Source organism: Oryctolagus cuniculus, chromosome 12 (assembly GCF_051225735.1).
Source record: "Oryctolagus cuniculus isolate XC-2025 breed Fujian yellow rabbit chromosome 12, ASM5122573v1, whole genome shotgun sequence".
Classification (NCBI taxonomy): domain Eukaryota; kingdom Metazoa; phylum Chordata; class Mammalia; order Lagomorpha; family Leporidae; genus Oryctolagus; species Oryctolagus cuniculus.
Window position 1 is genome coordinate 58,161,915 of NC_142878.1, and position 27,638 is coordinate 58,189,552.

Below are 27,638 nucleotides of genomic sequence, written 5' to 3' on the forward strand. Positions count from 1 at the left end.
CCTCTTGTTTATTTTTTTTAAAGCTACTCAGCAAATGTTGCTAAACCAGGTACTAGAAAAGTGGGACCTACATTTGCTGTGAAATTTGATTTTTTAGGTAAGACTGGTTTTAAAATCTGCTAATCTATGGAAAGGAGATCAACTTCATGCTTAAGTTAGAGAGACAGACATTCAAGTGGTCCTTAATGAACTGAAAGAGATCCAATTGGTCTCCAAGTGCTGCTCACCTCCCTAGTTGAATCATCTGGGCTCTCAGCTCACATATGTGCTGGATGATGACACCCAGGACTAAGCCAGGACGAAAATGTTCACTTACTACCCAGTTAAAATACCCTTTTTATGGAAGATAGGAATGTGGGAAGTCTGTGGGGATGGCTTATGAAGGAAAAGTATGGGTAAAAGGTCTAGATTTTCCAATGTATTGTGATTCAATTTATTAGTCTTTTGGGAAATTTTCATTAAATTGACAGATTTATCTCTAATGGAGTGTTGCATAAGGACATAGTCTTTCTTCACCAATTTCAGGTTGCCACAATTGTCTAGAGGAACTAAAGGTATCTAGCCCAAGAGTGGCATAGGGGTTATTTCCAAATATTTCTCAGATTGTTATGTAGAAGTAGTACCTATTTATTCTCCAAAGCTATTTAGATAGAACAAAATCTTAACATTCATAGCTTTCAATGATGAAAAAGGCTACCACAGAAGATGTGAGTCCCCATTTCCTACCCCAAGAGAAGCTCAATGAGAATGTAGGTGATCATTTGACACAGAAAGGCCCCGTATCAGAAAGTACTTGTTACATGTACAGTTATGGAAGAGCTCTCTAAACCTGAAGCTTCTAAGAATCTGTAATGACTTTTTAATTTAATGTTTTTAATTATTGGGGGGGCAGAAAATATCTTAAGATGGGCTTTTTGTTGTTGTTGTTGGAGGCAAAATACAACCTAACTTTTCTTTTTCTTTTTTTTATTTAATTAGCATAAATTTCCAAAGTACAGCTTATGGGTTACAATAGCTTCCTCCCCCCCATAACTTCCCTCTCACCCACAGTGCTCCCCTCTCCCATTCCCTCTCCCCTTCCCTTCACATCAAGATTAATTTTCAATTATCTTTATATACAGAAGATCAATTTAGCATATATTAAGTAAAGATTTCCACATTTTGCTCCCACACAGAAACACAAAGTGTAAAATACTATTTGAGTACTAGTTATAGCATTAATTAAACACCTAAGAGTAATTGTGTATTAATTACAGAGTTCAACCAATAGTTTTAAGTAGAATATAAAATGCAACTTTTGTATTGTTGTGGCTTCTCCCCCCAACCTCCCTCCCTCCCTCCGTGGCCCTCCCCTCTCCCACTCCCTCTCCCATCCCGCCCTTCATCACGTTTCATTTTCAATTACCTTCATATACTGAAGATCAACTTAGTAAATACTAAGCAGGGATTTCAACAGGCTGCACTCACACAACCGAACCAGGTATAGGGTATTGTTCAACTAGTAGTGTTGTTTTTGAGTTTCATAGTTAAACATATTAAGGACAGAGATCCTACGTGGGGAGCATGAACCCAGTGACTCCCGTTGTTGATTTAACAATTGGCACTCTTATTTATGATGTCAGCAATCACCTGAGACTCTTGCTATGAGCTGTCTAGGCTATGGAAGCCCCTTGAGTTCACCAACTCTGAATTTGTTTAGTCAAGGCCATATCACAGTGGAGGTTCTTTCCTCCCTTCAGAGAAAGGCGCCTCTCTCTTTGATGGCCTGATCCTTCTGCTGGGGTCTTGTTCACCAGGATCTTTCATTTAGATTGTTTTTTGCCACCGTGTCATGGCTTTCCATGCCTGTGAGACGCTCATGGACCTTTTAGTCAGATCCGAATGTCCCAAGGGTTGATTTTGAGGCAGGAGTGCTGTTTTGGGCGTTTGCCATTCTATGAGTCTGCTTTGTGTCCTGCTTCCCCCGCAGGATCATTCTCTCCCTTTTGATTCTATCCTTCATTATTTGCTTACACTGGTCTTATTTGTGAAATCTCTTCGACACTTACCCTATCTTTTTGATCGGTTGTATATTTATACTTATCACTTTACCAAGTGTGCTGGCATTGGTATCTGCCTCCTTGGTAAGGTTGAGTTGAAATCCCCTGGCACATTTCTAGTTCCACCATTGGAGGTAGGTCTGAGTGAGTATGTGCTGTCCTATATATCTCCTCCCTCTCTTATTCCCACTCCTATGTTTCACAGAGATCAATTTTCTGTTAATTTTTAAACGCTTAAGAATGGTTGTGCATTGATTGCAGAGTTCAACCAGTGGTCTTGTGTAGAGCAAACCGAGCAACAACAACAGCAACAAAAATACTAAAGGAACAAAATAGTAAGTTGTTATTCAACAGTCTAGACAAGGGCTGCTCATGTCATTGTCTCTCATAGTGTCCATTTCACTTCAATGGGTATCATTTTAGGTGCTCGTTTAGTTGCCATTGATCAGGGAGAACATGTGATATTTGTCCCTTTTGGACTGGCTTATTTCACTCAGCATGATGTTTTCCAGCTTCCTCCATTTTGTTGTAAATGCCCAGATTTCATTGTTTTTTACTGCTGTATAGTGTTCCATAGAGTACATATCCCATAGTTTCTTTATCCAGTCATCCGTTGATGGACATTTAGGTTGATTCCATGTCTTAGCCATTGTGAATTGAGCTGCAACAAATATTGAGGTGCAAATGGCTTTTTTCTCCTCTTTAATTCCATTTGGGTATATTCCAAGGAGTGGGATGGCTGGGTCCTGTGGTAGTGCTATATTCAGGTTTCTGAGGATTCTCCAGACTGTCTTCCATAGTGGCTTTACCAGTTTGCATTCCCACCAACAGTGGATTAGTGTCCCCTTTTCTCCATATCCTCACCAGCATCTGTTGTTGGTTGATTTCTGTATGTAAGCCAATCTAACCAGAGTGAGGTGAAATCTCATTGTGGTTTTAATCTGCATTTCCCTGATGGCTAGGGATCCTGAGCATTTTCTCATGTGTCTGTTGGCCATTTGGATTTCCTCTTTTGAAAAATGTCCGTTAAGGTCCTTGGCCCATTTTTTTATTGGGTTGTTTGTTTTGATTCTGTGGTGTTTTTTGATCATTGTGTAGATTCTACTTGTTAATCCTTTATCTGTTGTGTGGTTTGCGAATAACATCTCCCATTCTGTTGGTTGCCTCTTCGCTTTCCTGACTGTTTCCTTTGCTGTTAAGAAACTCTTCAATTTGAGGTAATCCCATTTGTTTATTTTATCTTTGATTACCCGTGCCTGCGGGGTCTTCTCCAGGAATTCTTCGCCTATTCCGATATCTTGAAGGGTTTCCCCCATGCTCTCAATTAGTTTCATGGTGTTGTGGCGCATCTCTAGTTCTTTGATCCATGTTGAGTGGATTTTTGTATAAGGTGTAAGGTAGGGGTCTTGCTTCATACTGTGACATGTGGACATCCAGTTTTCCCAGCACCATTTGTTGAAGAGGCTGTCCTTGTTCCAGGGGTTGGTTTTAGGTCCTTTGTCGAATATGAGTTCAACCTAACTTTTCATACTTTCAAGTTTTAAAGTTGTTGCTTCACTTTACTCCTTTCTAGAAAGATTACCGAAAACAAGCATGGAAATTCCCCAACATGCTGGTTTCTAATAAAGTCACAACTAAATTTGGTATAATAAGTTTTCTCTTCTAGAAACAATTCCTTGGTGATATAGAACTCTAAATTTCTTTTATGTTTTACCTGTTTATTTTGGAAAAGTTGACAAACCTATAAAAATTGGTAGACTAGTACAACGAACCCTTATGTGATTATCACCTACCTTGAAGAATTATAAATTTCCAGGGCAGAAAAATGGCCCCTGCAAAGATGTACATGTCATAAACTCCAGTGCTTGTGATATATTAGGCTGCATGTCAAATAAGAGTTAAGGTTGCAGATGGAATTAAAGTTACTAATTGATGATCTTGAGATTAAGAGATTATACCACATGAGTCCTTCTACATGTGAGTGAGAAGCAGAAGAGAGAAACCCTGATGGATGGCAATGTGAGAAGGACTCAACCTGGTACTGCTGGCTAAAGGTGGCAGAATGTGGCTTTCAGCAGAGGAATGTGGGAGGTGTTCTGGAGCTTGAAAAGACAGGGATGAGGAGTCTTTCCTAGAGCTTGCTGAAGGAATGGAGGCAGGTCACCACTTTGATTTTAGCTCAGTAAGACCCATTTCAGATGTCTGACCTACAGAACTATAAAAATAATATATTTTTGTTGTTTACACTAGTAAATATGTGGTATTTTTAAAATTGTGGCAATAGAAAACAAATTGCTAGAAAAAAAGGTAAAAGAATGGTTGTCAAAGCCTGAGCTGGATGGAATGACCCTTAAAGATATATATAGAAATTTGTGTCTGTTTTAAAGTAAAACAAGTATTCATAAATTTAACAAAGACAGAGAATGCTTTGATTTTCAAGGCTTTGGCTACAACAGGGATATAAGTCTGAATACCTATAAAAGAAATTTTAATAAATGCTAACAAAGTTAAATAACTATTTAAATTGCTACTATAATCAGCTTTATTAATCATTTGAATGATTTAAATACATTACACTGCTATTTTGGTATCATTTTTGTTAAACTACTTATCTCAATTTCTTAAATTGCAAAATAGTCTTGGCTTTCTTAAACATATATATTATGACTGCTCTTGATGGCTTTCTTTATATGTTTTCATCATCCAACTTAAACAAAAAGACAAAGATTGGAAAGAGAAAAATGTATTATTTTATAATAGCTAGTTAAATTGTTTATGCTTATGAAAATATGGTACTTTCAATAAAGCCAACTAAAATCTATGATCATTTTTCATAATCATTATCTAAATTTCCATTTCCATTCAGAAGTTTCTTTTTTATAATCTTGATAAATAGAGTACTTAATTGGAGTCCAAACACCAGTTGCTCACTCAATCAATGGAAAACACACTGAGCAAACAAAAACATAAACAAAAATGAATAATAAAATGAAACAAAACAAAGCAATTAAAATATATAAGCGGTTGCTTTTGAAAATCAATGCAAAAGGCTTAAATGAAATTTCTCATATATTTTTCATCCTGCTAGTATTGAAACAAAGGACAAAAGATCAGTGTCTAGATTACTGAAGCCATGTATAGTAATGGAACATTTATTTCTTTTACGTTTAAGGCCTTCCCCCTCTACGACATCAGCCATATGATTCAGAATCTAGAGTGAAATTTTATTGAATGTTATCACTGCAAGCAGATTCAACTACAGTGTTTGAAATGTACAGATTATCTTCCTTTGGAAAGTGTGCAGGAGAAATGCTGTGACAGCATACACTTGCTTTGAACGTTTAACTTAGAAATACACACATCAGTAATATTGAGCATATGGCACAAACATTAATGCACAGACATTCATCAAACAACCAAATCTCAGAACTATAAATACAATTTGACAATCTATTATTTTCAGACACTCATCTCATTCTTCCTACATACTCTGGGAAACTAAACTGTACACAATTGAGGTAGTCATCAAAACTATTGTGATAATTAATTTTATGTGGGATATCTAATTTTGGGTATCAACTTGGCTAGTCTCTGGTGTCCAGCAGTTTGGTCAAACACAAGTTTGAAGCTTGATGTGAAGCAGACTACCTTCCATAATGTGGGGCTCTTTGCCTACAGAGCAAGGATTGAGAATTGCCAAGGGAGAAGCAATTCTGTCTCAAAACTACAATGTTTTGCCCGAGTTTCCCACCATTTGGTCTCCATTGCAGATTTTAGATTCCAGACTACAGTGTCACCTCTTACCTGAATTTCCAATCTCCTGATTTGCCTTCAAGATGTCAGATATCCCAGCCTCCTTAATCATGTGAGCCAATAAAACAATCTTTAAATAAATCTCTCTCTTTTGCTTTCTCTTTCTAAATGTATGTTGTTTAGCTAATTTATATCTATTTCAAAGTAACTAATTCTGACTAAAACTCTTACAAAGACTTGGATATAACCAGTAGATTAAAAGCAATACAAATCCATGGCCAAGTGACCAAAATATCTTTTTAAGTTGATAACCACAGTTCAAAATGCATATCAATGTGGGACTTTTTCAAAGCAAAGATATAAAACTTAATACTATAAAACTACTCTGGTGTTGTTGCTTATGATGGATTTACTCCTTGTGCAATTTATGGCTCAGATTATCTTCTTAAATAATGTTACCCAAATAAAACTTACTTGAAATCAATGGTGCTGGTATTTCAACATTTTCCTTTATATGGAGTTAACTGTGTCCTCTGTCATCTGACTGAACCAACGAAAGTCGTTTCTCTTAAAGACATCAACAGCTCAAGGAAAAAAAGTTTCCTCCCTGGGGCTGGGGGAGGACTTTTACTTTGCACTTTAAAATGTTTGCTCTGTTCCAAGAAGATATTAGGAGCAGTTGACTGACAACAGGAAAAATTTTCCTGGCAGAGAAGGAAGCCAGAGGAGATTCATATGCAGACAAAATTTTAACTATCAGGCTGTTTGTATCCCCCATGTCTATTCTAATATGCCAAGCTGGGATAAATCAAATGGGCTCTAAAAATGGTAGATAAAAATGTGATTTCACAATAATTCTGGAGTTTTGCAGAATATCTATCTTAAGCACTTCTTTTTTCCAGAGTTATTTATTACTGGGCAAAGCTAAAGAGCTATTTCAATACATGCACTACTCAAAGAAAAAAATCCTTGAAAACTCTGCATGTTAAAAGTGTTATAAAGATCCGACAGTTTTGCTGAAGTGCTAGTGTGAGTTTACTGGGACCTAGAGAGAAGCCTGAAAATCTGTTTGGAGCAGGAGGGAAACCAGGTCAGGTAGTACAGTGTGGTGTTTGGTGGATGTGCCCGTTTCCAGCAGGCTGTCCTCCACAGGAGAGGGCTGCACTGAAGTGGCCTGGCTCACAGTGTGGGGTGCATGTCTACACAGCTTGCATTTATTATGCCTTCAGATCCTTAGGGTTAATCTCTTACAGATGTGGGAACTGGACTTCAGGCATAAATGCAGAGGACTACGCACATGTGAAAGCACTGTTGGGGCAGACGGCGTGAAGCCAATGCTTCAGAGCCCTCAGGATAGACACTAGTGTGCATTTTATAGTAACCTTATAAGCACCCAGCTTTCCTTGGTTTTTCAAAGAAAATGTCTTCCTTGTGAGAATTAAAACAACAGCTTGTAGACATTGTCTCTAATCCAGGCCACAGTGTATATGACTATTATAAAAATTCCACAAAGAGTGCAGGAAATTCTGATTTCTGAGGGTAAGAGGACTGAACGCTGGATGAATTCTTCTCTCTGATGGCTAAACCATTTTTATCATCTCTTTTGTTGCCCTTGGGACCTCATCTACTCCCTAAGACCTCCAAATGGGATTTTCTAATCTAGAGGTCTTCCCTTTGCCGGGATGAGCCTTGGGCTTTTTCCTACCTATGCCATTTCACAGGAAAAATGAAAATTAAAAATGAAGGCACCTAGAGTTGATCCGTAGCTTTCTAACTCATCTGCATTCAACGTTAAATAAGCCCAGACTTAAAATACACTTAGTCTAAGTCTTTCTACAGCAACACACGAAGTCTATGATTAGGGTTTATCTTCATCCTTCCCTGAAGAGGTCTCATTTTGAGAACCACTGAAGAACTAATTTAACTTAAATTTGGTATAAATTAGATATTAAAAATAGATAACAACAAAACAACATAAAATAAAAATCCTGAGACATAACTTTAACAGAATTAATGCATTTGGAAAGTACTGTATAATCTATAATATTTTAAAATATGTAAACTATTCAAAAAATTTGAATCTATTTTATTAATTATAACTCATATCAAATTGTTAATTTCCTAATAATTTTTTTCAGGTTAAAAATTTCTTTAGTGCACTTTATTTTTTTTAACTTTTATTTAATAAATACAAATTTCCAAAGTACAGTTTATGGATTACAATGGCTTTTTCCCCCCATAACTTCCCTCCCACCTGCACCCCTCCCATCTCCCACTCCCTCTCCCATTCCATACGCATCAAGATTCATTTTCAATTCTCTTTATATACAGAAGATCAATTTAGTATATATTAAGTAAAGATTTCAACAGTTTGCACCCACACAGAAACACAAAGTGTAAAATACTGTTTGAGTACTAGTTATAGCGTTAATTCACATTGTACAACACATTAAGGACAGAGATCCTACAAGAGGAGTAAGTGCACAGTGACTCCTGTTGTTGACTTAGCAAATTAACACTCTTGTTTATGGCATCAGTAATCTCCCTAGGCTCTTGTCATGAGTTGCCAAGGCTATGGAAGCATTTTGAGTTTGCCGACTCTGATCTTATTTAGACAAGGTCATAGTCAAAGTGGAAGTTCTCTCCTCCCTTCAGAGAAAGGTACCTCCTTCTTTGATGGCCCGTTCTTTCCACTGGGATCTCACTCACAGAGATCTTTCATTTAGTTGTTGTTGTTGTTTTTTTTTCCAGAGTGTCTTGGCTTTCCATGCTTAAAATATCTTTAGTGCACTTTAAATAAATTTTTAATTTTAGTTTTTAATTTTAATTGAATTCTTATTTTTTGAGGGCCCATTCCCAAAAAAGCATACCTTGCTCTTGCCTTCAGTAAATGCACAATGTTTTACAGGAAAGCTATCTTTCATTAGACATCTTTTTCATTTATCCAGAGAGTTAAACCTTTCCTTGCTGTCTCACTTCTCTTAAAAAGCCAAGTTAATGTATTTCAAACCAGTGGCAATAAATTAGATTTTTTCACATTTGTTAATCTGGGATAGGTAGAAAATAATAATAATAAACTAAGGACTTCATGAATTGCATTATTGGCCTAGTTAGAACTTGACTAAAATAGTTTGTATATTAAAAAAACCAAGAATACAGAAAAAAGTTTTTTCTATAATAATGAAATATTGTTTTTAATGAGTTTTGCTTTCCTTTCCCTTTTTCTTTTCTTAGTATGATATTTCAATTTTAAGGATTCTGAGGCCAAGACTTTTTTGTTGTTTTTGTTGATATTTAAGTGTAGTGAAATAATATCAACCTTACAAATAATTGTATCTTAACCTCTCAATTATTATTTTGGATTTTTTGCAATAATTTCTTTCTGAAATCGACAGAAATGTATAAAGAAAACCAGAATCATCTGTAATGCCACCATCTAGAAATAACCTCTTTTAACATTTTGGTGAATTTCCCTTTCAGTCTTCTCCATGCATACATGCATTTCCAGTGACTCATTTCAGATGTCATAGCATAGGAGGTGCTATCTTTCATGTTTGACACCCATAGTGAGTTTTGTGTTTCTTGGCTTTCCTAATATCTTTTAACTGTTCTTCTTCTGTATGTAAAGTACACTGGCCAGGCAGACTTAGCTGATAATTATTCTCTATAAACAAATCAGAATGTGGAAATACTGCTGGGGAGCTGGTTAGCTGTGAATGTTCTGGGAAGCTAGTTCTGGCTATGTTCTTTCAGCTTGCAGCCTCCTCTAGAAAGTGCAGAATGCATGTGTTCAGAAAACAAGTATTCCCTGTTCTTCTCTGAGTGTGATAGGTCCCTTCAGTTGGTCAAAAATCTTCTGCCATTTCTCCCTTTGGTGAAATCTAGTCTTGAACACTTAATGAGCTTCACTAGAACACACAGAATTTAAAACAGCACCACGTTCTGAAGCAGTAATCCTAACCAGCAAATGTTATTCATGTGCTGTGAAAAGGATGGTTGAAGGTATATTAATCTATATGTCCATTCATCTCTCTTTGTCCATCTACCAATTTCCCCCACAGGAACCTTTTATTTAAGGAATACAAACTTCATGCATTTCATAAATACAACTTTAGGAACGTAGTGATTCTTCCCACCTGCACTCCCACCCTTCTTCCTCCCCCTTTTCCTATTCCTGATCTTATTTTTTATTAAGATCTATTTTAAATTAACTTTATACACATAAGATTAACTCTATACCAAGAAAAGGGTTCAAATAGTATGAAAAAAAAATGCTCCTCAACAGTCAAGAGAAGGGCTGTTCAAAGTCATGGCATCTTGAAGTGTCAGTTTCACTTCCATACATTACTTTTTAGGTGCTCTATTAGTTACCACAGTTCAGGAAGAACATATGGTATTTGTCCTTTTGGAACTGGTTTATTTCACTAAGTATGATGCTTTGTAGTTTCATCCATTTTGTTGCAAATGACCAGATTTCATTATTTTTACCACTGTATAGTATTCCATGATGTACATAATCCATCATTTCTTTATCTAGTCTTCAGTTGATGGACATTTTGTCAACTTTTTTTTTTTTTAAATTTTTTGCCAGGCAGAGTTAGACAGTGAGAGACAGAGAGACAGAGAGAAAGGTCTTCCTTCCATTGGTTCACTCCCCTAATGGCTGCTATGGCTGGCGCTGCGCCGATCCGAAGCCAGGAGCCGGGTGCTTCCTCCCAGTCTCCCATGCAGGTGTAGGGACCCTAACACTTGGGCCATCCTTCGGTGCCCTCCTGGGCCACAGCAGAAAGCTGAATTGGAAGAGGAGCAACCGGGACTAGTAGCTGGCACCCCAGTTGGGACTAGAACCCTGGGGTGCTGGTGCCACAGGTGGAGTATTAGCCAAGTGAGCCACGGCGCCGGCCTGGTCAATTTATTTTTGAGACAGAACCACTGTGTCTTCTACATAACTTCATTGAAAAATACAGAGTGATTTAAAAAAAAGTATAGTGAAACAATTAAATTCCCTTTGAAATAGCATCATGCTTTATTTCATAGATTCATGTCCAAAGAAACAAACTCCAAATGTTAAAAGGCAATCATTGGCCAGCACCGCGGCTCAATAGGCTAATCCTCCGCCTGCCGCACCGGCACCCCAGGTTCTAGTCCCTGCTGGAGTGCTGGATTCTGTCCTGGTTGCTCCTCTTCCAGGCCAGCTGTCTGCTGTAGCCTGGGAGTACATAGGAGGATGGCCCAAGTGCTTGGGCCCTGCATTCGCATGGGAGACCAGGAGAAGTACCTGGATCCTGGCTTCGGACCTCTGCAGCAGCCATTGGAGGGTAAACCAACGGAAAAGGAAGACCTTTCTCTCTGTCTCTCTCTCACTGTCCACTCTTCCACTCTGCCTGTCCAAAAAAAAAAAAAAAAAAAAAAAAGGCAATCATCAAAATGTATGAAAGGTGATATAATGAAGTTATAATTTTCTGTGTACACATGTATTTAAACATGTGTCTACACACCCAAGCAGTTTATTCAAAGTTTCACTCATTGGATATATGTTAACTTTATTATAGCTAAAACAAAGAAAGTTCTTAAAGAGCAATTTTGAAAGTTCTTACTATAATAATGCTCCATATCCAAGTCTTAAAAACATTATCAACCATATAATGTTTCTAAAAATGTGACACTGAAACTTAAACTGGGGTAGGTGTTGACTTATAATTAAGACACCAATTAAGATGCCTGTTGAGGTGACCATTTTTTTTTTTTTAAGATTCATTTATTTAGAAAGAGTTACAGAGAGAGAAAGGGAGAGACAAAGTGAGAGCTCTCCCATCCCCTGATTCACTGCATAGATGGCAGCAACTGCCAGCTCAGGACTAGGCCGAAGCTAGGAGCCAGGAGCTTCATCTGGATCTCTCTCATGGGTGGTAGGGACCATTAATTAGCAGGAAACTGGAAAGGAGGAAATACAGAGCCGGGACATGAACTAGTGCCCATATGATGCCAATGTTGCAAGCAGTGGCTTTAGCTGTTATGCTACAATGCTGCCCCACTCCCATATGGTTTTGAAATTCAGTTCTTATCCTGACAACAGCTTTCTTTTTAATAAAAATTTATTTATTTATTTGAAAATCAGAGTTACACAGAGAGGCAGAGAGAGAGAGAGGGAGAAAGAAAGAGAGAGAGAGAGGTCCTCCATCCGATGGTTCACTCCCCAGTTGGCCCCAATAGCCGGAGCTGTGCTGATCTGAAGCCAGGAGCCAGGAGCTTCTTCCAGGTCTCTCACGCCGGTGCAGAAGCCCAAGGACTTGGGTCATCTTCCACTGCTTTCCCAGGCCATAGCAGAGAGCTGGATCAGAACTGGAGCAGCCAGGACTCAAACAGGCGTCCATATGGGATGCTGGTGCTTCAGGTTAGGGCACTAACCCACTGTGCCACAGCACTTGCCCCAACAACAGCTTTTTGCTAATGTGTACCCTGGGAAGCAGCAGTGATGACTCAGTAATTGGATTACTGCCACCCACATGGGAGACCGGGATTGGGTTCCTGAATCTTGGCTTCAGGCTCACTCAGCCCCACTTGTGTTGGGCATTTCGGAAGGGGACTAGCAGATGGGAGCTCTATTTCATTCTTCCTGTCTCTCTCTTCCTATCAAATAAATAAATAAAATATTTTTTCACTTTTTTTTTGACAGGCAGAGTTAGACAGTGTGAGAGAGAGAGAGATAGAAAGGTGTTCCTTTTTCCGTTGGTTCACCCCCAAATGGCCACTATGGCCGACGCGTTGCAGCTGGCGAAGCCAGGAGCCAGGTTCTTCCTCCTGGTCTCCCGTGCGGGTGCAGGGCCCAAGGACTTGGGCCATCCTCCACTGCACTCCCGGGCCACAGCAGAGAGCTGGCCTGGAAGAGGAGCAACCGGGACAGAATCCGGTGCCCCAACCGGGACTAGAACCCTGTGTGCCGGCGCCCCAGGTGGAGGATTAGCCTAGTGAGCCTCGGCGCTGGCCAATAAACAAAGTATTTTTAAAACCCTAAAACTGACAAAATTATTTATTTATTTAAATACTGTGGGTATCTCATGTTTATTTTAATTTTTGATTTTCCCATTTCTAATTTCTCTTTATTTTTCTTCCTCTCCACCCCTTCACTTCTTGAGTACTTTCATATTCACATTGCTAAATATCTTTTCTTTTGTATGATTTGGGGAGTAAGGGAAGCAAATTGGCATTTGTTTCTAGCTCTGCATGATTTCCGCATGCTCTGTTACAGTCCTTTATAGCATTCCCTGCCCGTGTATTTTCTCCTCCTTTCTTCACCTCTTTCCTCTGCTCCCTAGAATAGTCTTTATTTTCGATGTGCACAAGGACCACTCATGGTACCACTAGAGGTAACCTTGAAACACTTTGCAATACTTGTTGTCGCTGTGTCATGGGATTGACTTGGCCTGCACGTTGCCACACGGAGTCTCCAATTTGTGTAATCCTCTTTGTTTAAATTGGTATTCATTAGGCGATGGCCCACCATTATCTTATCATCCCATATGCCTCTAGCAGTTACGTAGACTATCCTGATATCCTTTTAGTGTTAGTCTGTTCATCGATGTTTTGGAGCATTTGTAACTAATTTTAGAAAAATCAAAGTGGGGATGACACTCCTGATTTTTGTGGGGGAACACTGCTTAATATATATTAAATATAGTGGGGTTATATTATTGAATAAATTAAACTCTAAAATAATAAATAGACTTCATCAAATCAAACAAACATGTCTTTGGTACTTTCTACATGACAAGCATTTGATCAAAATGTTTGGTGTATGTATTAACCTATTTACTCCTCTATCGATCCTACAAGTAGTTGCAATACTATTCCTATTCTGCAGACGAGGAAATTGAGGAGCAGAAATGTTACCTTGTCCACCATCGTCCACAAGATCCTTAGATGCAAACTGGGATTTAAAATCAAGCATCTCACCTCCAGAGGCCCTTCTAATCATAATGCAATCCTACTTGATTATATTATCAGACTATATTTGATCAGCGTATTATCCTATGAACAGGGACTATAAAAAATACAGGACAGGTTTTGTTCTCAAGAGTCTTCAATCAAGTTAGAAATACAGAGTCAATAACATAAAATTGTAAATACTGAGCAGTGGAAATTGTAATTAAGGAGTCATTCAGATAAGCTGTCTAGGATTTTTAAGGTGGCCAGGTCACTAACAGCAGGAGAAATTTGAAAAGACTTCACATACCTGGACTTTTGAGCCGTTTACACTAAAGATCAAGCTACTTTTTATGCTCTTCTAAAAATTCATCCAAAATAAGGATTGCTTAAAAAAATGCATCTCAAACTAAGACAGATGGTCTGAAATAATTTGAATCATCTGTGGGTAGAGTGAATACTTGATTAAACCCCAGCAGGTGAGTGAGAATTACCAATATAAAACAAAGGACTTTAGAAGACCATTATTGTGCCATTAATATAGAGGAATTAGAGTGATCAGATAATTCAGAATATGCTTGTCTTGATGCCTTTAAAAGTAAGACATGAAATGCCTTGGGCTGCAAACAATTAGTCCTTTGTGTCACAGAAGCTTGGAAGTGACAAGACCCTTTGACAGCTCTGAATGATGAACCAGTGCCCAGGAGAACAGCAATCCAGAAACAGACTCGATTCGATACTTCTTTTTGTTTAAAGCAACCAACATTTCAGTGATCTACAGTACTCCAGCGTTATATTTATCTACTCTTACTGTAATGTAATTGTTCCAGGAGAAATAATTGGCAAGTTAAATAACAAGACCAATGTCATCTCAGAAAAAATAATAATATAGAAAAAATGTAAATTGTTAAAAACTCTGTATATCTATATTTGCCATCTCTTTTAAGTTAAAAATAAAATTATTTGATTTTTCTTCCACTTACCTCACATGCCATGGGACTATACTATAGTTTATTGTTTTAACTAATTACTCTTTATTCTATAAATTCAATTTTTTTTCAGGGAATGTTGCATTTCAGTTTCTTAACATTAATTTGCAGAATATGTTTAGTTTACATATAAACTGAATATATACATCATTTTAATACATCCTAATAACCTGGTTTTATTATTTTCTCCAGTGTTTCTACCATCCACAAGTTATTCAAAATTAGAAACCTGGGAATCATTCTTTATTCTTTCCTTTCCCTTCCCACCTCATATCTAATCAACATGTGTTCTTAATGGTACCTCTTCAATATCTCATAAATGTGTACAATTCCTAAGAGCTGATTATTTCCATAGACCCAGAGGCACACATATTTCCTGCTGAGACTGGAACCCAAGTCTTCTGGTTTCTGACTGATCCCTCTCTCTAGTCTGCTATGACACTTTCAGAATATGGGCTTTTTATATTCTAGTCACTATTTTTCAATAAGCAACTATGTAGTAAAGAAATAAACAGTAGCTCCTTACAAACGTTTGGAAAAAAAAGGCACAAAAATGCAAATTGGTATTAATGCACATTAAAACACTGACACACAGCTCTGACCATAATTCTTATGTTTTACAAGGACCCTTATATTGAATGTCCACCCGGTCAGTTTCCTCACCCCTGCTATGGATCCTAGCTGACGTTGCCTCCCCAGGAGTCCTGCTCCAGGAATCCTACCCTCTCCTGTATTGAACATCCCTTTCCTTCCCTCCCCTGCTCCTTCTCTTCAGCCTATAAATAGCCTTAGGTTTCTTTCAACTTAAGAAACAGAGAAAAAGCAAGCAACCAACATATCAAAAAAAAAAAAAAAAAACTTAACTAAAAAATTTTCTTGCCTCCCTACCAATTACCACGGTCATTAAGTGCCTTTTAGCCAAACAGCTTACAGAGTAGACCACTGCATGGGCGCTCACTGCCTCTGTCTGGCCATCACTATGACTACCATCTCCTATGTTTCACCAAAGCCTGAACACATTTCTGTGATTTTACTGGGCCTTTCATAGAATTTGACACAACTCACCATTCATTTATTTAAGGAATTCTTTCTGTGGGTTAGGCACTGTGCTAACTGTACAGAAGACACAATGGTGAAAAAGCTCTAATAAATATATGTCAATAATGATGTGTTTTCTTGTTTTTCTTTCTATCTCTTTGGTCTTTTTTCGTGGGCTCCTCTTCTCATTACTTCTTCAGTGTTGTTATTAATATATAATAAGCAATCATGAAACACTATACTCGCTTCCTGGTGGCCTTACCCACATGACTAGACATCTATATGTGTAGCAAATGAAGCAATACTTTACTCAGATCCTTTTTCTGACAACCGCTGAGCAGTGGTTAGTGCAGTGAACACAGAACCTCCAACAACTGTCAGTTCTTCTGTGTCAGCCCCAGTTGAGCTGCCTTGCTCAAGGTCAAACCTTTTTTGTGGTACCAGATGGAATGACTGAGTAAAAATAGAGTTGCACCAGCCTTTAGAAGTTGTGCATGGCCGGCGCCGTGGCTCACTAGGCTAATCCTCCGCCTTGCCACCAGGTTCTAGTCCCGGTCGGGGCTCTGGATTCTGTCCCAGTTGCTCCTCTTCCAGGCCAGCTCTCTGCTCTGGCCTGGGAGTACAGTGGAGGATGGCCCAAGTGCTTGGGCCCTGCACTCCATGGGAGACCAGGAGAAGTACCTGGCTCCTGCTATTGGATCAGCGTGGTGCGCCGGCCATTGGAGGGTAAACCAATGGCAAAGGAAGACCTTTCTCTCTCTCTCTCTCTCTCACTGTCCACTCTGCCTGTCAAAAAAAAAAAAAAAAAAAAAAAGAAGAAGTTGTGCACGATGAATCTGTGAACCATCAAAACAGAGACACCATCAAAGACTTTGGAGCCAAAAATGGGAGAATTTGAATATTAATAAGAATATTAATAATCAATAAAACACATTAAATATATTGAAATACATGTGTTCATAGAGATACTTAAAAAAGTACACAAACCCTTATTGGATTTTGTTGGAGAGTACTGGGAAACCAATTCATTATTTCCAAAAATGGTAAATAAAGCATTTAACCTGCCTTTCAGTAGGCACTGGACCTCACTGTAACCAAATAGCTGATGAACAAAACTTTATAGGAATATTTCATCTAAAAATGAATAAAAATAATAGGTGATAAATTTTTGATATTATAGAATGATGATATCATTGTTTTGCTAACTATGAAATATGAGTAAAGACAAAGATTGTGCAAAAAATATCTATAGAACAAGCTCACTTATAAATACTAGTGCAAGAAAGCATAAAAATACGAGGAAACAGAATCAACTATCCATTAAGAATTATGTATGTCTATGTGAGATTTTGCCAGAAATGCAAAACTGGTTCAATACTAGGATACAGGTTAATGTAATATGTCATATTATACATCTAATAAGAAAAATCACATAATCATTTCCATAGACCCTGACAAGACACTCAAAAAAACTGAATAATTTAAAAAAACCTGAATAACTGAAATGCTTTTAAAAACTCAATACAGGGGCCAGCACTGTGGTGTAGTGGGTTAAGCTGCCGTCCACAGTGTTGGCATCCTATACACTCCACTTCAGATCCAGCTCCTTGCTAATGCACCTGGGAAAGCAGCAGAGGATGGCTGAAGTCCTTGGGCCCCTGCACCCATGTGGAAGATCCGGAAGAAGCTCCTGGCTCCTGGCAGGGACCCAAATACTGAGTCATCACTGTATTCCCAGAGTACGCATTAGCAGGGAACCGGAGCTGGTTTTCTATTCCAAGCACTCTGAGGTAGGTGTGGTTAACTGGTAGGCTACTTGCCCACCCCATAAACATACACGATTTTTTAACTAAGTATTTTTCAATTTAAAAAAGGCAAAATATAATGATAAAACATAAAATTCTAGAAGTAAAACAGAAAACTTATAGAAGTGACACAGGCAAATTCCTTTATACATGTAAAGTGTGAAAGGCTAAATATTACAGGTTGTCAGGTTGGTAGGTAACCCTTCCATAGCATGTATGATATGACAGATTCTGATCTAAGAGCTTTGCATATATTTACTTACTTAGTCCTCATAAAAACTTAAAAATTAAGTGGCGTTAGTACTTCCATATGAACATAAACACAGCACAAAGCAGAACAGTATTACACATGCCCTGAGCAAGATACAGTATATTTTAGAGATACAAAAGAGGAATAAGCAGAAATAGGGAGAGTAATAAGGAGCAGTAATAGGGAGAAAATATCATATAAATCCTAATGTGGATCTAACATTAGCCCTTTGAGAACCTCAGATCAAATTCAGGTTTATTACCTTATAATTAAGATGCCCAAATGAGGTAGCCAGTTATTGACTGTTTTGAAATAGGCAAATATCATCCAAAGGTCTCAGTTTTAAGGAAACGAGCTGAAATATTCAGAAAAATGACCTTTATAACAATGGAAAGTCTTGAATATCAAAAAATGTACACAAGAATAAGGATCACTTTAATATTCTGCAATAGACCACGGGCTGGGTCAACTGTTCAGAGACTTATCATTGCGGTGGAATTGATAAGAAGAATTATTGCTAGACTGAGGGTGCTTTCAGTGTAACACTGTCTGGTAAGGGCAAAAATACTTGTATTATGCATATTCATCTTTGTTAACTACGAATGTGGGCCAGATACTTGTTCTGCTCCATGACTTTAACACATCTCTTGAATGCAGAAGACTTACCTTGGCTTCCTTGAGGAGAATGAGGATCCAGTCCACTGGGAGTCTTATGACTTTGTAAATCTTATGTCCTCAACTATTTTACAAAAGGGACCAGCAAATTGAACATTGGAAAGAGTTTTGTAAATTGAGCAATGGGAATGTTATTTGCAGTTGTGCTTCATGTTCATCTTTTAAAATCAGATTCTTTTTTCTTAGGTGTCAGAGAGAATGACAGACCAGAGTTACAACTGGAGAAGAAAATCAGGAGTCTATTTCATATTCTATGGTGTAACTGAATTAAGTGATTACTAAGCGTGTCTTGAGAACAGCAATGGAGAAGTTTCTTAACCATTTGAGCTGGTGGTACACAAAGAAAATTTATATGAATCTATTTAAGAATCTCATTAGGTTTCCAAACAGTATCTGCCAATACCGAATTGCAGACAAACTCCACAGCTATTCATAAAAAGTACTTAAAAATATAAGAAAACTATTTGGCCATGAATCATGGGAGTTTTAAACAAATATATGATTGGAATGCAAAGTTTGTGTTGTAAATTTTTATGCAAGGCCTTCAGAAATCAACTTAGAGTAAATGGCAGTCAAAGTTACTGTTACTCCTACCTAAATACACAAGTTTATGGTGAAGAACACACACTCAGGCTTTTACCTGGGAAATCACTGTATTCATGCAAAGTAATTAAGATAGCAACAAAGGTACAGATGCTCCTTGAATCGACTATGCATTTAAAAAATGATGATGATGAAGAAGAGAGTTTCTTTTGAAAATTTGAAATAAAAACAAAGGTTATTTCCTGATAATGTTTCTGGCTCCAAATGATGATTTTTCTATAATGTTTTGAAGACATTCAGAACACGGAGTCAATTACTGTATCTTTCATAAGTTTATTTTTCAACTCTCTTGTCTTTCTCTTCTGCTCTCCCAACCTCAGAAAATGAAAAGCCCAAATAAAAGCAAATATCTGAATATAATGAAAAAAGGAAGAAGATTAAAAAAAAAACTGTAGGTGACTAGATCGAATTATTCAACTTTAACCATGGAAGTGGGTTTTACTTTCATAATAACCAAAATTTCTTGTAATTCATGTTATGATTTATTTCAGATTCTGGATCTATATCTCTTTTATATCACATTAAAGCATGATTTGCAAAAACATGGTCCATAGCATTGCTTTTAAAATTTCATGTGCATTCAAAATACCTGGGGATAGCGTGAAAATGATTCTCAGTAGGCCTTAGCTGTGGCCCCCCGTGTCTTTATTTTAACAAGTACTCAGGTGATGCTGATGCTGCTAGTCCATGATCCAGGCTGCTGGTCCACATCCTGAGTAGTAGGCATCTCTGTTTTAGAATATTCATTCCTTGAGATGCTTCCAGAAGGAAGAGCCCTGTGACTAGTAAGTTAGGAATCACTGCATATTGTATAATCCTATTGGAGAATCATGGCTGGCATCAGCAAATTACAGAATCTCTTAAAAACTTAAGGTTCTTAAAAATAAAATATGTTTAACTTTACTCTGATGAACATACCACACTTAAATGGCAAAGCCCATAGTATTGCCATTTCCACTTTTGAAAGTATTTTTAATACAAGAACATTGGGGGAGTTAATGTTTTGTAGTACTCACTTAGGGAGACATTTGTCCACAGACAAATACATACTAATTAGCTCATTACTCCAGAATCTGTTTTCTCAGAAAAATAATTACATTGTACTTTTGAGATGAGAGAAAAAAGTAAAAAGTAATGGGCTTAGCTGTAGTTACTCTTATAGGCATTGGCTAACTATAGCCCTTGTTGTCAGTTTTTGTATGAAATTAGTTTTAATGGTTAAAAAATTAAAGGAGAGTAATATTTCATGATGTGGAAATTATATGAAATTCAAATTTTCATGTTCCTAAGTTTTAATGATGCACAGCTGCACTCATTCATTTATGTGTTATCGATGGCTGCTGTCACTTGTAGGAAAGAAAGGTGAGCAGTTGTTACTGAAGGTAGCCTGCAGAATAAAACATTTACTATTTGACCCAAAGGGAAAAAAAAATCTTCCAAGTTCAGCTGTAACAGGCCTAAAAGTGAAAAGTTTAAAAAGAGTGAATCACATGATATTTTGCATTTTATTTTCCCCTCCCAATTTTTTTTTTGATTTTTAAAATTTGTGTAAGGTGAACAAATTTCATGTATTTCATATATACAGATTTAAGAACATAATGATACTTCTCACCCTAACCTCCCTCCCCGTCATGCTCCCACCCTTTCTCCTCCTAATCAGAATTAGGCCTCATCTTTTGTGTAGTGATGTTGAAGTAAAAAGAGAAAAGCAACAGTTTCTCAAGGCATAGCATCAGATGGGGCCTTAGGAACTTATGACCGCCTTTTCCTGCGTGATCACAGTGTCCTTCCAACATGCAGGGCATTTGTTGAAATAGAAGACCTCTGGTTCTGCTGAGCATCAGAATGCATTTAAGATGCTAGTTTAGGCCGGCGCCGCGGCTCACTAGGCTAATCCTCCGCCTTGCGGCGCCGGCACACCGGGTTCTAGTCCTGGTCGGGGCGCCGGATTCTGTCCCGGTTGCCCCTCTTCCAGGCCAGCTCTCTGCTCTGGCCTGGGAGTGCAGTGGAGGATGGCCCAAGTGCTTGGGCCCTGCACCCCATGGGAGACCAGGAGAAGTACCTGGCTCCTGCCATCGGATCAGTGCAGTGCGCCGGCCGCGGCGGCCATTGGAGGGTGAACCAACGGCAAAAGGAAGACCTTTCTCTCTGTCTCTCTCTCTCACTGTCCACTCTGCCTGTCAAATAAATAAATAAATAAAAAGATGCTAGTTTGACCCCAGAAACTGTGAAGAGAAGAGTTCTGTAAAAGAAAGATAAAAAATATGGCCGTCCTGGAGGAAAGGAGGAGGGTGGAGAAAGAGAGAGACACCGAGAGATAGAGAGAGAGAGAGAGAGAGAGAGAGAGAATGTGAGATACTAAAGGGGGCCCTCAAAACCTTCCCAGAGCCTACTAATGACAGGAATGCTTCATGTAGGGGATTTCATTGTGGAAACTTGGAAAGGGTGGAGTTTCATATTTAGAATGAGCAATACCTGGAACCCAAGAGGCAGAGAAAGCCAAGGAAATCAGCAAAAGAATTTGGGGAGACCTAGGATTTTAAAATGAAATGGTTGAAGACCATTTTTCCCTCTCTCTAGAGGGAGAAAGGTGCGCTGCTTACCTGACATGATCAATAAATATTTGTTAACTGGTGAGCACGTACAGGTTACTTCACTTGTTAAATTTCATTTCCTCTTCTAGCAAATTGGGACAGATGCTTACTTAGGGCTGTTGTGAGGATGACATTTTTTTTCCTCTGAGGATTACATGTACATAAAGCATGTAACCATATCTGCCATAGAGTAGCGTCTCAATCAACAGTAAACTATTGTTAGAATTACTCTCTTTTCATCGTTCTAAGCATACAATCAAGCACATAGTTGGTGTTCATTTGGTTTTGTTTTACACAAAATAGGAAAATTTTCGCTCCATGACAATTGTTAAATCAAAATGAAACAAATACCCTTTTTAAAAGGGCTGTATTTGTCCATCTTGATTATGACTGAGAGGAATCCCAGTAAAACAAACTTCCTGAACTGCTATGAATTGGATTATAGTAGTAAGTTGCTTCTACTCACAGTAGCCTTAACATTATCAAACCTGTGAGGCCCTGCAGACATATTGGCCCTATGATGTTGTAAGGTATCACACAGAAATATCACAGCCCGTGGACTACAACCAGATACAAGCTTGACTGAGACAAAGAGGCAAAGAAGATAGCAGGGAGAAAAGAACTGTTCATTTTAGAAAAACGTGAATAATGGAGCCATGTAAGCAAAATATTCTTTTTTTTTCTCAGAAATATTCAGAAAACTGAATGTTCTACAACTAGTTGCTTCTTTCCTCTACATTTGAAGGCATGACAAGTTCAAAAAGGAAAATGAAATTTTAGCTCTGGTCTGTCCATGACCTTCAGCAGAGGTTAATTTAGATGGAAAAGAAAAAGTACCAGATCTGCTCCTGCACGATTAACGTGCACATCTCCTAACATTTTTTGCATAATTTTAAAGCATATTAGAGCCAACCATAAAGAAGGATTGGATTTATGAAACTCCTGATAACTCAAACAAGAGCCAGAGAAATATAAAAACTTGGATCTAGGTTTTCTTTTACTTGTATGTGTGTGTGCATGTGTATGTTGTTTAGTGCGGCTTTTGAAGTATGTTCACTTACATGATCTCAGCTGATTCTCATAAGAATGCTATGAATAGCAGGCAGCCATACTTGCCCTCCATTTTACAGAGAAACACACTGAAACTGAATGATTACGGGTTTCATCCAATTTCGTATGGTTAGAAGTTGCCAGAGAGGGATGAGGTCTTTCAGCTCTTTGTTCACTGTTGTTTCTACCACATCATAATGTCTTGGTCCATGAATCCCCAGGGTAAAGGGCAAAGGGAGACCATGCACCTCCAGGCCTTGCAGTATGCTAGCCACAGGCATGGCTATCCTTATGTGAAACACATGCCAAGATGACATTTATCATGTTTGAATGTGCTTGTAAAAGTGACACTCAGCTTGAGGGAGACTGGGTCATATTCATGAAAAAGGTAACCACAGATGAAGTTCAATCTTGTTTGAATCATGTGTTCCCTCATGAGAAAGGCACTGTTTTATGAAACATTACTATGTATCACTTTGAATCACATTGTGTTTGTCCTACAAAAAATAAATTATACTTAGGCATAGTTCAAAATATCTTAAAAGAAATTTATCTTCAAAGTTATTCTATTACAGAATCAACTGACTTTTTCGGAGTTAGGAAGCAAACTTGGTATTCTGATCAAGGTCCCACTTTGCAGATAACACTGAAGCATCTCTGAAGACATTAACACTTGAGAAATAAGGAAATTCAGACTGTTTAACAATTCTTGAATTCCTTTCTGCAAAAACCCAGCCCAGATTTAAGGAATACCACTTATTTTTTTTTCTCATAGAAAATATGAAATATATGAGCTATATATTTCTTTTTGTACAACTAAAAACACAAAAATTGGTTTCTAAACCTGGAATTTTATACTTGCTTTTGATATATGTTGTGAAAAAGGAAACAGAATATATGAATGGTCAAACTGAGTTAGGAAGCTATTTTTAACAGGGTAATAAACATTTGAAATCATAAATGAAATATTTTTTTCTAAAACATCTAGGATGTTAATATTCAAATCCTCTTATATGGAATAGTATGTTATAAAAGAAAAAGAGTTTAATAATACCTTCTTTTGGGGCTGGCGCTGTGGCGTAGCAGGTAAAAACGCTGCCTGCAGTGCCGGCAACTTATATGGGTGCTGGTTCTAGTACTGGCTTCTCTACTTCCAATGCAGCTCTCTGCTATAGCCTGGGAAAACAGTAGAGGATGGCCCCAAGTCTTTGGACTCTTGCATCAGCGTGGGAGACCTAGAAGAAGCTCCTGGCTCCTGGCTTCGGATCAGTCCAGCTCCAGCTATTGTGGATATTTGTGGAGTGAACAGGCAGATGAAAGACCTCTTTCTTTCTCTTTCTCTACCTCTGCCTCTCTGTAACTCTGCTTTTCAAATAGATAAATCTTTTTAAAAAAGACATATCATTTAAAAAATAATATATTTTGTAGTTAAGATTTACACAGTACTTTTAAATGTTATCACTTTGATTTTTAAAATATTTATTTATTTTATTTGAAAGACAGAAAGGCAAACAATGATTTTCCATTTCTGGTTCACTCTCCAAATGCCTCTAACAGCCAGGACTGGGCCAGACTGAAGCCAGGAGCCTGGAACTCCATCCAGGTCTTCCATGTAGATGGCAGGGTTCCAAGTACTTGAGCCATCATCTGCTCCCCTACAAGATGTTCATTAGAAGTGAAGCCAGTAGTCGAACCCAGGCCCTCCAATACGGATGTAGAAATCCCAAGTAGTGACTTAGGTCACTGTGCTTAATGCCTGCCTCCCCCTTGAAAAATTGTTTAGTTAATTAGTTTTTTTTTTTTTTTTTTGGACAGATAGAGATAGACAATGAGACAGAGAAAGGTCTTCCTTCCGTTGGTTCACCCCCCTAAATGGCCGCCACGGCTGGCACTGCATCAATCCAAAGCCAGGAACCAGGCGCTTCTTCCTGGTCTCCCAGGCAGGTGCAGGTGCCTAAGCGCTTGGGCCATCCTCCACTACCTTCCCGGGCTGCAGCAGAGAGCTGGACTGGAAGAACAGCAACTGGGACTAGAACCCGGTGTCCATATGGGATGCCAGTGCCGCAGGCAGAGGATTAGCCAAGTGAGCCATGACTCTGGCCTCAGTTAATTAGTTATTAAACCATCAACAGTTTAAATAAAAATTTGCTCCAAGCACCCTTCAACATGTATGTGTATGGGGAGGGGGGTGTGGTCTGGTGTGCCTGGGGGATGGAAGAGAAAATTAATGGATGGGGTGTACATATTCAAGGGGAATCTAAAGGCAGATGTGACAACTAGGGGATGCATATTTAATCAAGTTGTATGATAAAGGTTTTGTTTTCACTTTAGTTTTAATTGGAGATATACATTATCCTTCTTGTCCTGGTTATTATTTTGCCTCCTTGTCCCAATAATCTTATTTCTATTTGAAGTCTGATACACAGGAAAGCCTCAATAAGTCATTAATAGGAAAATACAGTTATAGGTGCTCTGTGTTTGTGGAAACTAGGTTTTGCTTGGAACATTTATAAGGGGGTATCTGAGCATCAAAGACTAAACAATACTTTGAGTTTATAGGACTAGAATACTTATACACACATATCTTATTGGAGAAAAGGTTTCTTTTAATATATTTCAGAGGTCTTAAAATATTATCTGCTGGAATATTTGACAGACACCATTATAATTTACAGTTTGTAAGTTGGGTATTAGTACCTAGAATAATTGCACAACCTGTTTCAGAAAAACAGTTTCTAAAGCATAGGATGGGATTGAGGCTGAGAAGGGTGAATACAGATCCTTAGGTCTGAGTAAGATCTGAGAAGTATGGGTGTTAAGTGCAGCAGGTAAGTTGCTGCTTAGGATGCCTGCACCTGATATAAGAGTGTGAAGATTCAAGTCCTGCCTCTGCTTCCGATTCCAGCTTCTTCCTGATGCGCACTCCAGGAAACAGCAGCTGCTGAGTCAAGTAGTTGAGTCCTTACTAACCTTGTGGGAGACCCAGATTGAGTATCTGGTTCCTGGCCTTGGCAGAGCCCCGCTCTGGCTGTGGCAGATACTGGGGGAGTGATCCAACACGTGAAATACTCTCTCTCTCTCTCTTTTTCCAGATAAATAAAATAAATACTTTTAAAATCTGGGAATGTTTCCTTTCTAAACATTTTAATTCACTTATTTTCATTTTATTTGAAAGAGAGAGAGAGAAAGATCTACCATCTGCTGGTACATTCCCCCAAATGCTTGCAACAGCCAAAGTTGGCTCAAGCCAAAGCTAGCATCCCAGAACTCAATCTGGTCTCTTATGTGTTGGGGCCAATACTGGCTCAAGTACCTGAGCCATCACCTGATGCCTACCAGGATACTGTATTAGCAGGAAGCTGGATCAGAAGTGAAGCCAGTATTGAACCAGACACTCTGATATGAGATGCGGGCGTCTCAAGCACTGTCTTAACTGCTATGCCAAATAACCAACTCTAGGAGTGTTTTTGTTAGTATTTATTTAAATAGTATAAAATTGTAAGTAATTGTTCTTTTTTTTCTGTTTCAGCGTATAAATCATTCAAGTTAATGAAGACAATTAAGCTTTTTTAATCACAAAATGTACCCAAGGTATCACTAGACCCCACACAAATTCAAAACTTCATGTCATAATAATTAATTGGCTGCTTACATTTTTAAGAACATATAAGGTAGGAATTCTTAATCTTGGGTTCATGAATATTGACATTATTTTCAGAAATTTATATGTATGAGTAAAATTCTGGGAGTAGATGTTTGTGTCATAGCCTTAATTAGATTCTCAGAGTTCACAACTGCCTATACCCATCAGAAGTTAAGAACCACTGATAATACATAAACAGACACTGTATATGAGGTGTTTTTTTTTTGTTTGTTTGTTTGTTTGTTTTTGGACAGGCAGAGTAGACAGTGAGAGAGAGAGACAGAGAGAAAGGTCTTCCTTTTGCCATTGGTTCACACTCCAATGGCTGCCGCCGGCGCACTGCGGCCTGCGCACTGCGGCCTGCGCACTGCGCTGATCCGATGGCAGGAGCCAGGTGCTTCTCCTGGTCTCCCATGGGGTGCAGGGCCCAAGCACTTGGGCCATCCTCCACTGCACTCCCTGGCCACAGCAGAGAGCTGGCCTGGAAGAGGGGCAACAGGGACAGAATCTGGTGCCCCAACCGGGACTAGAACGCGGTGTGCCGGCGCCGCAAGGAGGAGGATTAACCTAGTGAGCTGAGGTTTAAAATAGAAGGTCTTAGAGACTATGTTTTAGTACTCCTTTCCCTCATTTCCTGTTTCTTCTTGCAACCCTGTCCACCATACCGAGTGTTGAGGATATTAATCTTTTTCTCCAATGTATGTACAATCACGTTAATAATGAGATACATACAGAGTGATGCAGCTCTTGCATGCTCACTCATTAATTCTAAGTAAGGAATCCTGCCTTAATCTTAGCTGCCATTCCTGCTCGCATGAATTAGTTGGACAATGAGGAAAGGAACTGAAAAGTTTTGTTCTTCACTGTCCTTAACCCAAGTGCCTAGAACAAGCCAGCTTCCTGTATTTTAGGGCTGAATACAGAGCTACAGCAATCAATAGCCAAAGGCACCTACCAAGCAGGACTCTAAGTACGTATTTACCCAAAAAACAAAACAAAGCAAAAAACCCTATCAGATCTTCTGGATTTCTAATTTCTTTGCTTCTCCTATTAAAAAAATCTTAGGGTCCCTATGTAACAGTGAAATACTACCATGTTCCAACCTAGCAGAAGAAAGGAGGGTATCTGCCATTACCTATCTCCAATCATGATGCCTTCCTATCTTCTGTATTTCTACAGTGCTCGATTCTTTATTATATGCGCCTAGTTTGCATTCTGCCTGCTGGATTGAAAGTGAAGTAGCCGGTACTCTAACCAATGCTCCAGTATGGGATGC

General features: G+C 38.5%; 1 protein-coding gene across 1 annotated transcript in view; it reads right to left on the bottom strand.

Annotated features, from left to right (window-relative positions):
* LOC100353800 (uncharacterized) overlaps window positions 1-5,904 on the bottom strand; it is a 146,772-nt gene extending 140,868 nt beyond the window's left edge. The window contains exon 1 of the mRNA XM_008269245.5: window positions 5,844-5,904. Coding sequence (XP_008267467.3) covers window positions 5,844-5,904 — 61 coding nt within the window. The remainder of the gene's footprint in view (window positions 1-5,843) is intronic.
* Between the last annotated feature and the right edge of the window lie 21,734 nt (window positions 5,905-27,638).